This window comes from Pomacea canaliculata, linkage group LG9 (assembly GCF_003073045.1).
Source record: "Pomacea canaliculata isolate SZHN2017 linkage group LG9, ASM307304v1, whole genome shotgun sequence".
In the NCBI taxonomy this organism is placed as follows: domain Eukaryota; kingdom Metazoa; phylum Mollusca; class Gastropoda; order Architaenioglossa; family Ampullariidae; genus Pomacea; species Pomacea canaliculata.
Window position 1 is genome coordinate 24,532,838 of NC_037598.1, and position 18,884 is coordinate 24,551,721.

An 18,884-nucleotide genomic window follows, 5' to 3' on the forward strand; every position below is an offset into this window, starting at 1 on the left:
TATTTGATACAAACTGCTATTATTTCTCCATATGGATTGCTCTACCTATTATTTTACTTTCAGGTAAAGGCAACTGTCGTCAGCTTATCCCAGGAAGTCTACCCACGGAGTTTATGCCAAAAAAGACCATTGAAACACCCAAGCCTGAAACTAGGAAGCCACCAGTGAGCATTAATTTATCATTGCTATGATACGAGACAGCCACTGTCAAGAGCAATGCATAAATAATGTGTTTTTAAGTGAAACTGTTCACATTCTCTCTCTCTTCTTCCTACTCTACCAATTTAATGTTCTTCAGATTGAGTCATTACATACACTTGAATTATCCTAAAATGTCTAGTAAGACCAACACTGCATTATTTCACTTTTCAGACTCAGCGCCCACCTCCAGAACCTGTTGAGAGAGTGAAATACTACACTTACGAAGAGGTCCGCAAGGCAGCAGTTAAAGAGCTACCTTTTCCATGGCGCCTGCTGTCGGATACCAGTGACAACATTATTCTAGGTACTTTTTCAGAAAAGTTCCAAGTAAAAGTGAAAGTAACAATCATGCCAGATTTTGCAGTTAGAGTCAGTGCATTTGATTTTCTTATTCATAACTTTACAACAAACATTGAAAAAACTTCAGTTACTGAGCTGTTAAAAAAAATATCCTCTTTGCAACTTTGTGTTGGTGTAACAGATCATGCTTTGCAGAATTTTGCTGAATTGCCTACTGTTGACAGTCAGCAACTGTATTTCAGACACATACAATATACAACAGATGAAACAGGCAACATAATACATTTGTCTTCAGTTAGGTCAAAATCTTGTGAACTGTTGTTAGAATCAGAATGTGAATTGTGCAAACAATGTGCATACACGCAAACCCTTCTCAAAAAGATACTGAGACGTGTAGAAGAAAACAAAAGTAAGCCACTTTCAAAGAACACTCCACTTCAGCGTGTAAACAGAGAGAAACTGGTTCTTGAGGTTAAAAAGGTGAGAAAGGATAATAAACGTTTGCAAGAAGAATTCAGGCAGTCTTTCAACAGAGATAGTATTGAAATTGACCCAAAAATGCATAATTCTCTGAGTACTGTTTTAAAAGGAAATATCCAGGATCCTTTACAAAAACTGTTCTGGGAGGAACAGTTAAAAGCTTTTGGTACAGACCCTAAAGGCATGAGATGGCATCCTATGATGCTGAGATTGGCTATTTTACTACACAGCAGGAGCCCAAAAGCATATGATACTCTAAGAAATACAGGTATACTTCGCCTTCCAGGTGAATCTACCCTTAGAGATTATACAAATTTTTATCATCCAAAGCCTGGTTTTCAAAAGAACTCGCTGGATGATTTGAAAAAAAAAGCAGAGAGTTTATTAGATCATCAACGCTTTGTCGTCTTGTTGCATGATGAAATGACAATTAAATGTGACCTAGTTTTTGATAAACGTTCAGGGGAACTTGTTGGGTTTGTTGGTAGTCAGGATGTACAGGCATCAACCCCTGCCACCCATGCATTAGTATTTTACATTGTAGGCTTAACTACAAATATCAGTACAAGCATTGGTTTCTTTGGCACACAATCAGTTACTGCAGATGCTTTGTTTACACTTTTTTGGCAGGCAATTGGTCTTGTTGAGGAAGCAGGGTTTAAAGTGATAGCATCCACAAGTGATAAGGCCTCACCAAATCAAAGGCTCTATGAAATGCATGGCAGTGGTGCAGATGTTTGCTATAAAACAATAAATCTGTTTGCCAGAGAGAGATATATATTTTTTTTTTCTGACGTTCCTCACTTACTCAAAACAGTGAGAAACAATCTATATAATTCTGGATCAGGTCGGCAGACACGCTATCTTTGGTTAAATGGTCAACATCTGCTTTGGAAGCATGTCATTGATATCTTTAACAGAGATGCGTCTAGTCAGCTGTACAGAACTAAACTTACTTATGATCATGTATATCTGACATCTACTTCTATCATGAATGTTAGATTGGCAAGCCAGGTGCTTAGTTGCAGTGTGGGAAAAGTGATGCTTGAATATGGTAGCCCTGATTGCCATGAAACAGCAAAATTCATTCTCAAAATGGATCGCTTTTTTGACTGTTTAAATGTCTGTTCAACAGAAGAAGGTACTTGCAAGCGAAAGCCAGATCTGTTGCCTTACAGGGACATAAATGATGGGAGGTTTGCCTTCCTGGAAAGTTTCCACGAGTTCTTAATTCACTGGCAGCAGTCTGTGATAACTCGAACTGGTGTGTTCAGCAAAGCTGAACGTTCAAAGATGTTTTTGTCGCATCAGACATTCAGAGGTTTGTGCATGACTATAAAGGCCTTTCCAGAAGTCACACGGTACCTCCTTCAGAATGGTGTTCAGTTTGTTCTTAGTAACAAATTTTGCCAAGATCCTCTTGAAACATACTTTGGGAGGCAGCGAAGCTTGGGGCACAGATCTGAAAACCCAACTTATGGATGTTTGGGCTATAATGATAACAAACTGAGAATAGGAAGGTCTTTATCTTTGACAATTCAACCCCAAGGCAATTGTACAAAAAGACAAGCAGATCAGACTAAGACAGTAGTAATCAGCACTAGCCCACTAAAAAAAATTAAAAGACAGAGAAAAGCTTTCGAGGACTGACTCATTTACAAATGATGCTTAGTGTTAAAGATTCTTCAATAGCTAATATTTTATTTAAATATGTGGAAGGAAGATAAAATGATTCTCGTAAAATAAACTGCATTATACCTCTTGATGCCATTGCATAAATTAAACTCCTTGCATGGTAAGACATATTTTGATGAGGTACTATGTTCTTTTATTACAGATTCCTGTCTATAGTTTTGTATGCTTAAATGAGCAATAAAAAGTGTTCAGTTATAAGACAGTTATCTTCATTGAATTGAGCGTGCATGAATTTCAGTGACAAAGTGAATAACATCCATGGAATCAACACTTCACATCAATTTTTATTTTATATACATGCATTATGTAAAACTAAAACTTTTATAATGCTCAAGATTGAAATGCTTCTCGGCCGCTCCAATTAAGATTGCCAAAACAGTCCAGTTAGCTTTTATACAAAAAGCATTGCATGATGATCATTATCCATAACATTATGATCAATATTATTCTTGCACATATGTAAATAAAGATGATACAAATTTAACAAGGGATATACATATATTATGTCAACTGAGTGTGTATTAATTTTGGGATGGCAATTTAAATTCACATGGGTTTAGGGAGGGAGGACAATAAAATTACCATCTTCATACCTTTAATTCCCATTATACCAAACATTCTTGCAAATTTCATTTTCCAATCAAAGCAAAGTAGTAGGAAAGCATTAGCACATAAAAAACATGGGCAGTCAATAACAAATCAGGAATCAGTTGATGAGTTTGCAAAAAACTATTCAAGTGACATCATTGAAAAACAGTGTAGATCATTGACCCAAATTCTGAAAATTAAACCCCCAGTTACACATTTGAGCTAGTTGTCTTCAAACCTTTTCTAAGTCCCTTCTGTTTTTTGCTAGAGGTACGTCTTGACAGTTTTCCATAAACTTTTTGCACTTGTGGTGTGCCCGAACCATAAAATAAGATTTAACAATCATAAATAAAATATTCTCTTTTATTTTCTGTGTTGCTAAGATGCTATACATTTGCTCATATAAGCAAGTGCTAACTGACTCTGCTTGGCAACAATTAGTAAAATATAAATCGAAGGACAAAGTCTGCACCTGTCCATCAAAGCATTGTCTAAAAATAGACTCTAGCTTTATAAAAACTTGAAGGACAGGAGGTTTTAATTTTATAAGGCCCCCTGTGTCCAGAATTTGAGTCAATGATCTCTCAGCAGGTTCAGAAGCTGTGTCATCTTCTGGTATTAATTCTTTTATGCATAATAAACTGTCTTCTCTCTCAGTATGAGACAATTTTAGTGCTCGTCTCTTGACACTACGTAATACATAGCCTGCAATATACTGGACAATATCTACTTCATCGTCAGTGACCTCACTTATACTGGATGCCTGATTGCATAATGGCAAGTTATAATTCTTGTTAACCATCAATTCAAAGACTTTCAGGCAGACCCATGCAGAGGCAGGTGACGGGATGTGCCTTTCTACATCTTGAGAATGATTGACAAATTCCCTGTTGAAATTAGAATAGGCCTTTTCCTTGGCAGCAGTTTTGAACCTCCCCTTCTTCACCAAACATTGATTCAGGAATTGTAAATCCTGAAGAAGAGCAGGTCCTGAAAAAGTAGAAATATACAATGTGATCTCATTTGAAATAAATTCAGAACAGGTTACTGAAACCACATTAGTAATATATGAAGAGTGCATTTAAAAGACAAAAATAAAGTTGAACTAAGCAAAACTGAATGTAGGATCAATACCATTCACATCATATATCATTTTCTAGATAAAAATGCACTATGACTATGCATAAGAAAAATATTGCTCCTGCATACATTCAGTATTTGCTTCAAACTGCTGATATTTTCTAAAGATATATATATATGTTAATACTGTACTCAAAAGAGTGTAAAACTGAACAGCCTGTACTTACCATCTATATTACGGATTATGTCCTTTGTGCTGTCGGATATGCAGTCATCTGACAGCAAAGCATTGCATGACTCTTCCAAGGTTTCCAAACAGACCTTACGAAACAAATTATAATAACTCAAAATTTGTCTACAAGTGTAAGTAAAAAAGCATCGCCTAATAGATAATGGAAGACAATAGCGACTTTTCTAACTCTAAGCTCTGTTTTTATCCAGGGCTGAAAGGTGCCAAAACGTTTTACCAACTTGTGAATAATTAATTAACTATTTAAATAAATGAAGTGGCAGATAACAATTAAAAAGAACATAATTTCACTCACCCCACTGAAACTATCAGCGGTAGATGAGGGAACGTCGAATTTTTCTTGGTCACCCATTTCAAGTACACCATCGTCCTGATAACACAACGCACCATAAGAATGTGTTCAAAATACTCTTAAAAACAATCAATAATAGAATAAATGGAGTTTAAGGTACTTTCATTAGACTCTTAGTCTGAATTAATTTTGAATTAACTTCATTTAAAAAAGATAAATTCACCACAAACCAGCCTCTGTAACCACTCAGAAAAACAATGTGCCCGAGAGCGAGAACTTGCTGACAACTTCTTGACTCTAAAATAAATAAATACTACGATACAACGCTCTTTTTAAGTGCAGATATTTAACATTATGATTCATATACTAAAACAAATATATATATAAAGTATATATATATATCAAAGACTATACTTACTAAGAGGATTTCTTCGATATCAAAGGACTCCATGATGCTCGCAGATAAAAACAACAGCGACCGGAAATTGCCTGTCCTCCCCCTTCTCTTCCACCCTGCGGTCACGCGGTGAGTCAACGCTTTCCCACTGCGAGCGCCTCGAGTTGACTGTCCATATCTTATAACGTCTATGCGCAAACTCACTCCTTCCATGCTCTTAGCGCCTAAGAACAAGAACGAGACATTGACAACAAAGGAGAGACAGGAAAACAAACGAACGAACGAACGAATTCTTTATTGAATAAACCATTTGGTTTGCTTCACGGAGGTTAGACAATTTCAGAAAAACAAACAAACAAAACAAAAAAAAAAATCATCAGCAATATACTCCTAATAAATCACTAATCAATGCATATTAACATTTCTTCAAGAACTTATTGCATTCTTAGTTTTAAATACAAGATACACAAATCTTGATATTTGTCTTATTGTTGTTTCCAAGGTATCTGTAAAAACTTGCATTATTCCATCATTGCCCTGTTTATATGATACTGTAGATTTTAGGACATCAACTTTCGCTCTATAACTGTCATAGGCAGGACAATCGAACAACACATGTACTTCATCTTTTATCTCAGTCTTGCACCAGGGGCAACTTAACATACTGGGAGATACATCATTTTTGTAGCGATAACGATGTACATTGATGGGTGATATTCCAAATCTAAACTTAATAAATGTTTCCCTAAAACAGCGTATTCTCAGTATATTTACATATCTCTCAGGTTGTACGTAGCTCTTAAAACTAGAATACAGCTCAAGTCTTTCACTTGTGCATATATCATTGTGCCATTCCTGTTGGAAACAGGCTATAAGTCTTTGTTTAAAGGTACCTAAAAACATGTTCTTGTTACCGACACTTTGCTGAAGCCAAACAAATCCAAAGCCATTGACACAGAGAAGTTCTTTTACAAAAAAAGCCCAAGTACGTTTACAGTTTTCTTGTAGATAATATAACATATGTTGTATGCTTTTCTGGGGAGTTTAGTGTCATGCAAATGAATGAGTCGGAGCCAGTACTTAATGCATCTAACTTTTGTGGTCAGCAATACTGGATACCGTCCTAGGTCACCATAGCTCATTTTGTTTGGTGTTTGAAGACCCACATTAAGGAAACGTTTGAAGCTGAACATTTGTACTTTTTCAATGGCCTCATATCTTTGGAAACCCCAAACTTCCGATCCGTAGGTAAGTGTCGGTATAATTTGAGAATCGAACATCTTGAAAAAAACGTTTCTTGGTATATCTCCAAGTTGCCATAAGCATTTTAATAGCTGGCAGGATCTGATTTTGGCCTTAGCTGCAAGGTCATCGACAGCAAGGGAAAGGGAGAGCTTAGTCGTGAAACAAATACCTAGATACTTATACATGTTAACAACCTCCATCTTTTCTTTACCATAATACCAACATTCCTTTGATGCTAGACATCCGCCTTTCCGGAACACGATGACCTTTGTTTTTTTGAGGTTCACAAACATGCCAAAACGTTCAGCATAAATTTTTTAGAATGTTAAGCGGCCTTTGGAGACCATTAACAGAGTATGACGCAAGGACATCATCAGCAAAGAGCAGTAAGAGTATCTGTAATATATCGGGAACCAGTTGGATGCCATGAATACCGTTCTGAGACACGTCTACAGCTAACTGATTGATGAAGAACGTAAAGAGACAATTGAAATACTCAGTGCAATCATTATTACATCTTACGCAGGCTTTGATATTTTGGTACATACTTTTTAAAATGGTAAGCATCTTGCCTCCAACTCCCAGATTACATAAAACATGCCATAGTTTGTTTCGATTAACCATATCGAACGCCTTTCTGAAATCTACGAAACATACATATACCTTACCCGATCTTTTCAGTAAATATCGCTGTATGATAGCATACAGCATAAAGATATTATCGACAGTGATGATGGATGATGATGTAGTTTAATTTATAACGCGCAAGTCTCCGCATCACAGAGACACCCTAGCAGCATTGAAAATAGGTCCCATAAAGATTGTCCCATATGATCTCGAAAATCCGGCTCTAACTGGATCTCCTAATACAAGCAACTACTTTCAGCCAATGGCATTACAGCGACCGTGGCCGCCATTTTCAAAATTTGTTTCCATTCACCAGCAGCTGAGCGGCAGACGATCGACATTTGGACAAATTTGGACAATATACAGTACGTTAATTTTATCTAACTGATATATATATATATATAAAATTCAAAATATGTCTAAATGCAGTGCAGAATATCAAGCGCGGAGGAGAAGGATTAGAGCACAGGTTAGCAAATACATGAAAGCAATAAATGCAGAAGTTGTCCGGAAAGAAGCAGAAGTCGGGCCCAGCAGTTCTGAGCCCTTGCAGTTTGATAATTCTTTAGTCATAATTAATGATACAGAGACTTCGGAGCTGTCAGAATTTCCTCGAATAAATTGCGATGACGATTTATCTGGCGATAGTTCATCAGATGTTAGCATACATACGTCATCGGTTTCAGCTTCGCAAAATCTAGATCAGGAACAAAACAAAACAAATGAAAGGGAGTGGAATTCTTTTCTCGATTATTTAGATAAGGAAGATCAAACTGAATCAGATAGCGACACTGAAATATTAGAAAATAGCGAGTGCATATCAGAAAACGACTTGTATCAGGATTTAGCACTCTGGGCAAGCCAATGTAACATTACACATAGTGCTTTGTCTCGTTTACTGTGTATTCTACGTAATTACCATCCATCTCTCCCCAAGGATCCCAGAACTCTGTTAAAAACCCCCCAAAAGTTAAACATTAGATCTGTAGATAATAGTTCTGGATGTTATTTTCACTTTGGTCTTAAAGAATCTCTATCGAAATCACAGCAGTTAGTGCAATACTTAAAATCAGATCATGGCTATGACATTCCTTCTATTTTCCTTCAAATAAATATTGATGGTCTGCCCCTCTTTCACTCCTCCTGTAAACAATTTTGGCCGATTCTTGGGAGAGTATGTATGTCAGGGACCAGTATTAGGGACAGGAGGTTGTTGCCCCTGTCTTTCGTTTTGTTAAAAATTATTGCCTTGAATTTAAGAGTGTTGATTGCGTCGTGGTTTCGCGTCAGAACCCGACGTCATTTTATGACGCAAAAAAGTGACGTAATTGGATAGGGACGCAAGTGAAAAATATTTGGAAGAGAGCAGACGGCCGTGAGCAGCGAAGAGAGTCGGATAGAAAGTGTGTGTGGTGTTCGCTTGGGATATTGAGTGTGTATCGATCCCTGCTAGTTTATCTGTGTGGTGCCGGGAGTATCTGTGTGATTTCCTGGAGTATATTTGTGGTGCCGGGAGTATCTGTGTGATTTCCTGGAGTGTATTTGTGGTGCCGGGTTTATCTGTGTGATTCCCTGGAGTGTATCTGTGTGGTGCCGGGAATTTATTTGTGGTGCCTGGGTCATGTGTTGACCCCTAGCAAATATATTTTGAGTCGTCAGTAGGTGTCTGCCGAGTCAACACCTATTATTAATAAGCATTGGAACGAATATGTGGTTGCCTCAAGTCGTTTGTGTGGGTGGATATCAGTCGAGTGTGAGTAACTAAGACTATAATGAAATATTCAGAAACATATGACAGTTCGTAGAATATAGATATGGACATGTGTATGCCGTCGCAGTGACAGCAAGAAAACTGTAGAATTGCAGATCGCTGTGTGGAAGATCTGTAAGAGAACTGTTTGGAGATGAAGATCGCTGTGTGGAAGATCTACTGACTATATGTATATATTTAGTTGATGTTGGATTGATTTAAAGTTATTTTTATTTCCACGACAAATCTTTGCGCTTTATGTTTGAAAGAATACGCAAGGGAACGCGTGCGTGTTGAGAGAGTGAGAAGTAAGATTTAAAAAAAACCGCGTTCCTGACAATGTAGTCCTGTAGAAACCGATCCTGTTGTAATTGGCTTGTACTGTGGGGAGAGAAAACCTGAAGATGTTAATATGTTTTTGCAAGACTTTGTAAAGGATATGACAGAATTACAGCAGGGGCCTGTGCAACTCGAAGGTATCCCTCAGTGTGTACAAATTAATTTGTCTTGTTAGTGATGACTAAATTCCCTTAGTAATATGGATTTAACATTAAAGTGAAAAATTCTTAATTTAGTGACTTTAAAATAAAAATTCCATAAGACCAATGTATTTTAGATCTTAACTCGAAGATTTTTTGGCTTCCAACCTCCGTTAGTCGAAGTTTGCGTCATCACCAACCAGACGCTACTATGTCCCAAACTGTATCAAGAAAGACACTTTTACCTCATTTTCCTTTCATCTTTGTCAGTCTCTTATCGGGACGAGCACTGAATAGAGTTGGTGTCAATGTGGTTTTTCCAGTGCGGTACTTGCCGCGGACATGGCAAGTGGTGAGCATCAGCAGACAGCGTTGGAAGGTAATTAGAAGTCATTTTGTTTATAATCATTTACTAAAATTTTTCTTACCCTCGGCCAAGACTTATGAACAGCGTTTTTGTGAAATATAGCCAGAAGTCGAAAATAAATCCCAGCCTTCTTTTGCTATAGTGAAGAAAAAAAACTGAAATAAATATGGATCACATATCAGATATATGACAAATGGGAAAAGCAACCAAGATTAGTGATATTTTCCTGGCATTGTGAATAATAGCAATGTAAGCAAAGATCACTATTTTATGTTTTCTGCTATTGTATTTGTTTGTTCCAGCTCAACTAGAGAAACTTGGACAGCAGGTAGAGAAACTTGGACAGCAGGTAGAGAAACTTGGACAGCAGCAACTATCTCTCCTGGAAGAGATTAAAAATGATATAAACAATATGAAAAGGAGGCTTGCAAGGTTGGAAGCACAACACCAGGAAAAAGAGGTGACAGGAGGAAAACTTCCTGAAGGATTTCAGTTTCCCATAACATCTTCAGAGGATGTTGACCGCCTGGAGCGGGATTTGATGACAGAGCCAGGAAAACGGACACGCTTGGTATGTGCTTTATTCTGATTTGTTAGTAAGAGGAGTCAAATCTATTGTTGCTATTCCCTTTAAAGATTTTCATAGCATTTTATTGTATAGAAGAAATGACATGTCTGCAGGACTACAAAGTAACAAAGGCATTGTTATGGTGGCATGGATTACAGCTGATAATAAATTTTCGGTAATCACTTAAGCTAGGTTACAAAAAAAAATGTAAAACTTCCGTAATGGTTTTCATCCATTTTTGGTCTTATAATACTCATTATCATAACATGTATCCTGATACTGCCCACAGCAAGTTTTATTTTTAAAAATGATATAGGTTTATTATTGTCTGTTTCCAGGAATGCCATTTAGCCATGCGTGGAGGATCCAGTTTAAAGCAGGTAGTGAAAAACATGCTATCTACACTATTTTCTACTGAGTTAGCACGAAATTACAACTTCAATGGTCTGAAGGGGAAAAGGGGACTCAAAAACCACCCCTTTCTTTTACAAACAATACAGGGTAAGGATTTAAATATTTGACTGTGTTTTCGTGAGATTTAAAAAAAATGACAGTGAGATAACTCCAGCCTGGATAACTTTTCGTACATCATTTCATTGTGACCCAATTACATTGCAAAATTAAAAATATGGACACATGTTTATGCAATGTCTAATCCTTTAATCAGCTGCTTAACACTGTGTAGAGAGGAATGAACACAACAATTTATAGACATCTTTAGAGTTCCCATGTATTGGGATTGTTTTTGCAATCAGTATTTCCAGAGTTTTCCTGCTTGCAGAAATTATAATGCAGTTCCACTTGTAGTTCCTTTCTGATTTTAATGCTTTAAATTATGCCACTTGTACCTTCCTTCATTTCTCATTATATTCTGCATTTTAGGGTTGGTGACCTGAAATTAAGTAATTACTTTTTTTGCAGACCTCATATTCTTATATTTGTTCTATTTTTAGATGCTGCAAGGAAAAGCTATCCCCATGCCACAGATGCTGACATGCAGGTGCACATGTCCACGTGGTTTTCAGGTGCTCGGGATCGAGAGAATGGGAGGAGGGAGAGGGCTGATCTGTGCAAGTCAGTACACATGCATTATTCTGAGATGGACCATGAGTAAAGCTGTATAACTTTATCTGCTGAAAAAAAATTTTTGCTTTTCACTGGTTAGCGCAGATTTTTATTGTTGTGGGGTGGACCACAAGTAAAGCTGTACAACTTTCCTTTTCTTAGTTATCATAGTACACTTTTAAATTTTGCATAGTTTTTTGTTACTAGGTTAAATGTCATTAATACCATAGGCTCCAATCCAAACTGGAACTGTTTATATTTATTTTCATGGATTTTATTTATTTTAAGAAATGCCTGTTCAAATTTAAATCACTCATTTTTGAGAGCAATTCAGTTCATGCTCATCAACTGATATATTGTCATGGATCTTTGAACCTTTTCTTTGGAAAAATATAATTAGTGTTAAAGAAACTGCAATTTAATTTTAACTTGTTCGCTACGCAAATTAAGGTGGTCAAACCCCCCTGTACACGTACGTGAATTTACCCTTTTTCAAAAAAAATTATTAAAAAATAAGTAAACAAGATAGAACGACAATTCAAATTGATTATGACAGATCAAAATGTCTAGAAGTTGAACAGTTTACCTTAATCTTGCTTGAGAACTCACTTTTATGATAATCCAACCAAAATTAGTTATATGAAGTGAAGTTTAGAAAAAGTTTTTTTTTTTACACATTTCAAACATAGCGTGGCTCGAAATTCGGGAGCAAAAGAAAACCATTTTTACACCATTTGTGGTCAAATTATACTTCATCTGAAGCAGGAATATCTTCTGGGATGTTCTTTCTGTTCTTATCCGACGTTTCAGATGCATAATCTTTACGATCGTGTACAATCGAAAAGGACAGGTAGTGTAGAATATCGGCGAGACTTCCGTTCAAACGTACGTCCTTCGTCATGTAAGGGAGATAATTATAACAATGCTTCAGCCCTATGTGTATACTGGGTAAACAAGCGAGCAGGGCAACTACAGCCACTCGTGTTGAGAGCATAAAGAAAGAGTTAATGGTTTTGTCAATGGTTACATGTTTTAGCTTCTTCTCCAACTCTTAATCAAATATCAAATGTTCATTAACATGTCATAAGGAAACATTTTTATGCATTTAAATATGAATGAGACATGAATGCGCGGTGATCCCAGCAGCCACCAAACTGCAGGTCAAATGATCAACTTCAAATAATTTTAAACAAGTGAGTCTTAAGATTTTTCTTAAAAGATACAAGACTATCAGACTCCTTGGTCGAGAGGGGAAGCGAGTTCCACAGAAGCGGGGAAGTGGAATGCCCTTCCCTAAAACCACTCTGTTCCTCAGCTATCTAATTACCATTTTCCTCTGCCCATCTTGTTAGCCTCAGGTTCAGGATATATGCAAACAGTTAATTACTAACTGTACTGATTAGCGATATCCCTCTATAATTGTCCGGACAATCTCGGTCCCCAGATTTAAATAAACTAATAAAGGGACGATCATCGCGCCACTCCAGGGTAATCCCCGTTGTCAAAAATTTTGTTAAATAAAGTCACTAGGTACCTTAGGATATGGTCCTGACAGGCTTTTAACATTTCAGCAAGTATTCCATCAGGCCCCGGAGCCTTATTTAGTTTGAGATGATTTATGGCTTTCATCACTTCTTCTGTGGTTATTGAATGATCTAGGTCAGGGATGGCGAACCTTTTTTCAGTCCGAGTGCCAATTATTTCAATTTCAAAGCAATAAAAATTGCTGCGTGCCAAGTCGGTCTACTTAATGACGCCGCTATAGAAACGAACAACACATTGCAGTAAGATGTCTGTCTGAGGTATCAATAGGCGACAGTGAAAAGAAGCGGCCACTCTTTCAATTCTCTAGGTCGTTTGTATAGTGCTGTCCCCAGCATCTTCTCTCTCATCAAATTTATTTAACGAGCTTAAGATAAAAAAGAGAAAGAGATTGGTGCGTAGTTTACATCCACACACAATCACTTGCTTGTCTGTAAACACCTGCTTCATCCGATACTCGTCCGCAGGCTGTAGACGGTCCACAAGAGTTTCATCTACAAAAAATTCTTTTGTTAACTATACAGGAACTATTAATTAGTTAATAGTGAGAATAATAGTGCACATTATAAAATAATTCAAATAAGTGAATTTTTAAAAAGGGAAGCAATAGTGATCCTAAGATTTGCCAGCAGGATAAGATGCTGTGTGTAATATGCATCTGTGTCTAATGTTTTGTACGACCGTCTTTACTGCTCGAATGTAGTGTGTCATGAAGACACAAATACAAAATGGTGAAACTGCGTGAAATTAATACCAGTGATGGCTGTCCTACATCATAACTGAAGGTTGACACATTTCTTTGCGACCTTCCGATCCCTGGCCCGTTAGTACAGGCTGTTGCTATGGACGCTCCGACATGCGCAGTGCGTACACGTGTGGACATCCTCCCACACTAGCTTACTCCGCTGCTCCCTCTCCCGCAGCATGGCCTTGTAGAAAAGCTGAAAGACTATACATTGATATAGTTGTCTGCATCCTTAGTTAACTTAGTCACATCAACTCGACCATCCGCACACGCGCGCGCACACACAGAGAGAGACACGGGATTTTCGTATAGTGATCGCACAGAACAATTATTAATTACTGAAAGTAAAAACGCCTTTATTTGCGATTGAGGATACATGAAATTGAAAATGAACGCACAGTTATTTATGGTTTACTTGCGGTATAATAATCTCAGACAGCTACACATACATTTGAACCATTCCCTTACAGAGAACCTTCGACTATTCGATCAAACTCATTCAGTCTATAGCCAATATTATTGTTAAACACTGTCTTTAGAAAACAAATGTAGTTGATATATGAAAGAAGAGTCGTTTTAAAAAAAAGATTATTCGCATGCTAAACGATGACTAATGACAAGCTGCTAATGAAATTTACCAATACGACTTTCTTTACACCTCCTCATTAGTTTGCATTGACTAGCAGTCCCAAGTCGACTAAATCATTTCTGCATCGCTTATTTTCTCCAAATCTTTTGTAATAATCAGCGACGATTTCGTGACTTAATTTGCAACAGCAAGGCATCTCTTGTGGCTGTGGCAGGCACAGAAAGAAAGTACCTGCTTTTCTCCATCTCGTGGAAAGGTATTCGACTTGCTCGATGTACCAACGGCTTTCTTAATAAAGGAAGCCGCTCGAATCGCTCAACCAGTCCGAGATAAAACTGAATATAATCTGTCGACATCGTTCTTCCTGAGCACTGGCCAAATAGTTCCGTGGCTATGAAGTGTGTGCAGTTTGTGAACACCTGCTCAACATCGTATTCATCTGCGAGTTGAAGGTCTTCAATGTTTTCCCCTGAAACAAACAAAATTTACACAAATTAGCCGCAGTCTGTAGACGATTCCTTTCATGAAAAGAGGAACACATAGGATGGCGCAGGTAAGCTTACTTCCGAATGTTTGTACTACAATTGCTGCGCAGCCCCCTCTCCGTCAGTACAGCTTAAACACAGGTGCATGAGTGCATCATAAGAATAGATTTTCTGACGTAAAATATTCCGTCCTTCTACCACAAGGATGATGTCGGATGTTTCATCACTTTCTTCATAACGGTTCTTTGATGAAAAAATGTCTACATCTTCGTCCTCTTCGTCGCAGTTATCTTTATCATCGTGAGAATGTAAGTCTTTTTCCGAACCTGTTCGTGAGTTTTGCGGAAGCAGCAATGAGCTATTTGTATTCATTGTCGGCCGCGAGATGGAGGATGAGCTTGTGTGTGGCCGCTTTTCTGTTTGTAAAGGTCTACAGTTTCTGCAATCCGATCTTATCTCTCTGGGCTGTAGGAAGCAGAGAAGAGTAGTGCCTACTCCTTTTTATCTATCGGATGGCATGCTACTTGCAAGCTGAACCAGTTGCTGTCTCAATGCATTTAGCTGCTTGTAGTGGCCATACAGGTCCACTATCTTGAAATACAGTAGTATTTTGTGAATTGAGGGTGTATCATCCATCCACGCTTCAATCTACGTCGTACAGTTTGTAAATACCTGCTCTACTTGGTATTTATCAGCCAGCTCAAGGAGGTCCTCAATGGTGTTGTCTGAAAACAGAAAGTTTTCACTTTATGAGATGCACTATGTCACCTGCACTCTACAGCGCCTTTCAGACGAGGAATATAAATAAAATCAAAACACAGACAACAATTTAAAATTTAAAAATATAATATAATTTAAAAATCAAAAGAGAAACACAACACAAAGCAATTCCTAATTTCCCAACCCCACACTTTCCTGGTCACAACACATCTAATGTTCCTGCTGAAAATAAGTTCCTCCCAAAGTCTCAACTTAAACACTTGTGTGGCCTTGTTACGTGGGAATGGACGCATTGCGCTAAGCTGTCTAGGCGCACGTATTTTGTACAAGAAACATTGCAGCGTGGGAATAGGCCTTAAAGCGGGTGCAGCAAGAAGTGGACGAGATAAAACACGTTTGTAATCCCGCAGTTATTCAGTGCTGCTTTGGATACCTTTAGTGAATCCGCAGGACTGGCACTCTAAAGTTACGTCATTTGACCATCCGCATTCGTCGCTCTGTCCTAAGCCTCACCTTTTATTAACTCGTCTCCTCGCCCAGGATAGATCTGCTCTAACAGATTCACCATTGCATCATATTTCGTTGTTTCCAGTGTGATCCTTTTAGAATGCTTTTCTTTAAAGTCATGTCTGAACATGGCCTGAAAAACAGGCGAGCGAATCGCTAGGATTGATTTGCTGGCATACAGATTTTTTCCGTCGACGACGAGGACGATGTCGGATTCTTCATCCCTGACTTCAAATTTATTCTTTGGCCTCCCTTCGTCAGGGTTACGGTCACAATGGTCTTTCTGTGCACTCGTTCCTGGAAGATTGCTAGCCATTTTCGCGTGTCGTCTGCTGGCTCTTAGCTCTGAGGGAAGCAGGACGTTATTGCCGCGTCATGATCTGACGTCATGATCTGACGCAATTTTGTGGGTTTTTTTTTTTTTTTTACGTTTTTTTGGTACCTGTAACGATGGTCTTCTGGCAACTCTCTACGGTGGCAAAACTCGTACTACATATTAACAAAATCGTACTTTCGCATTCTGTACACAAACATGGAACAATCATACCGAATCATACAAGTGAGTTTCTCTGCACACCTAAACATTAGGTTCATTTAAGATTCTTTCTCTTCAGACATTCAGCAGCATCCGGGTCTGTCTCAAATAACTCTATACGCCGCTGCAGGACATCTCTCATGGCTGTTGCGGGTACAGCCGAGTACATGTACCTGCTTTTCTCCATCTCGTGGAAAGGTATTCGACTTGCTCGATGTACCAACGGCTTTCTTAATAAAGGAAGCCGCTCGAATCGCTCAACCAGTCCGAGATAAAACTGAATATAATCTGTCGACATCGTTCTTCCTGAGCACTGGCCAAATAGTTCCGTGGCTATGAAGTGTGTGCAGTTTGTGAACACCTGCTCAACATCGTATTCATCTGCGAGTTGAAGGTCTTCAATGTTTTCCCCTGAAACAAACAAAATTTACACAAATTAGCCGCAGTCTGTAGACGATTCCTTTCATGAAAAGAGGAACACATAGGATGGCGCAGGTAAGCTTACTTCCAAATCTTTGTCCTACAATTGCTGCGCAGCCTCCTCTCCGTCAGTACAGCTTAAACACAGGTGCATGAGTGCATCATAAGAATAGATTTTCTGACGTAAAATATTCCGTCCTTCTACCACAAGGATGATGTCGGATGTTTCATCACTTTCTTCATAACGGTTCTTTGATGAAAAAATGTCTACATCTTCGTCCTCTTCGTCGCAGTTATCTTTAATCATCGTGAGAATGTAAGTCTTTTTCCGAACCTGTTTCGTGAGTTTTGCGGAAGCGGCAAATGAGCTATTTGTATTCATTGTCGGCCGCGAGATGGAGAATGAGCTTGTGTGTGGCCGCTTTTCTGTTTGTAAAGGTCTACAGTTTCTGCAATCCTACCTTATCTCTCTGGGCTGTAGGAAGCAGAGAAGAGTAGTGCCTACTCCTTTTTATCTATCGGATGGCATGCTACTTGCAAGCTGAACCAGTTGCTGTCTCAATGCATTTAGCTGCTTGTAGTGGCCATACAGTCCACTATCTTGAAATACAGTAGTATTTTGTGAATTGAGGGTGTATCATCCATCCACGCTTCAATCTACGTCGTACAGTTTGTAAATACCTGCTCTACTTGGTATTTATCAGCCAGCTCAAGGAGGTCCTCAATGGTGTTGTCTGAAAACAGAAAGTTTTCACTTTATGAGATGCACTATGTCACCTGCACTCTACAGCGCCTTTCAGACGAGGAATATAAATAAAATCAAAACACAGACAACAATTTAAAATTTAAATATAATATAATTTAAAAATCAAAAGAGCAAACACAACACAAAGCAATTCCTAATTTCCAACCCCAACACTTTCCTGGTCACAACACATCTAATGTTCCTGCTGAAAATAAGTTCCTTCCCAAAGTCTCAACTTAAACACTTGTGTGGCCTTGTTACGTGGGAATGGACGCATTGCGCTAAGCTGTCTAGGCGCACGTATTTCTGTACAAGAAACATTGCAGCGTGGGAATAGGCTTAAAGCGGGTGAGCAAGAAGTGGACGAGATAAAACACGTTTGTAATCCCGCAGTTATTCAGTGCTGCTTTGGATACCTTTAGTGAATCCGCAGGACTGGCACTCTAAAGTTACGTCATTTGACCATCCGCATTCGTCGCTCTGTCCTAAGCCTCACCTTTTATTAACTCGTCTCCTCGCCCAGGATAGATCTGCTCTAACAGATTCACCATTGCATCATATTTCGTTGTTTCCAGTGTGATCCTTTTAGAATGCTTTTCTTTAAAGTCATGTCTGAACATGGCCTGAAAAACAGGCGAGCGAATCGCTAGGATTGATTTGCTGGCATACAGATTTTTTCCGTCGACGACGAGGACGATGTCGGATTCTTCATCCCTGACTTCAAATTTATTCTTTGGCCTCCTTCGTCAGGGTTACGGTCACAATGGTCTTTCTGTGCACTCGTTTCTGGAAAGATTGCTAGCCATTTCGCGTGTCGTCTGCTGGCTCTTAGCTCTGAGGGAAGCAGGACGTTATTGCCGCGTCATGATCTGACGTCATTGATCTGACGCAATTTTGTGGGTTTTTTTTTTTTTTTTACGTTTTTTGGTACCGTGAACGATGGTCTTCTGCAACTCTCTACGGTGGCAAAACTCGTACTACATATTAAAAATCGTACTTTCGCATTCTGTACACAAACATGGAACAATCATACCGAATCATACAAGTGAGTTCTCTGCACACCTAAACATTAGGTTTTTCAATTTTAAGATTCTTTCCCTTCAGACATCAGCAGCATCCGGGTCTGTCTCAAATAACTCTATACGCCGCTGCAGGACATCTCTCATGGCTGTTGCGGGGGTACAGCCGAGTACACCTGTACTGCTTTTCTCC

At 38.5% G+C, this 18,884-nt stretch overlaps 1 protein-coding gene across 1 annotated transcript; it reads right to left on the minus strand.

Moving 5' to 3' along the window:
• Positions 1–2,942: 2,942 nt before the first annotated feature.
• Positions 2,943–7,157, minus strand: LOC112571862. Its single transcript, XM_025251208.1, has 4 exons — positions 5,305–7,157; positions 4,890–4,964; positions 4,572–4,665; positions 2,943–4,254 (listed from the first exon to the last, which is right to left on the minus strand). Exons 1-4 carry the CDS (start codon positions 5,494–5,496, stop codon positions 3,497–3,499), a joined length of 1,119 nt encoding a protein of 372 aa, XP_025106993.1. The 5' UTR covers positions 5,497–7,157; the 3' UTR covers positions 2,943–3,496.
• Between the last annotated feature and the right edge of the window lie 11,727 nt (positions 7,158–18,884).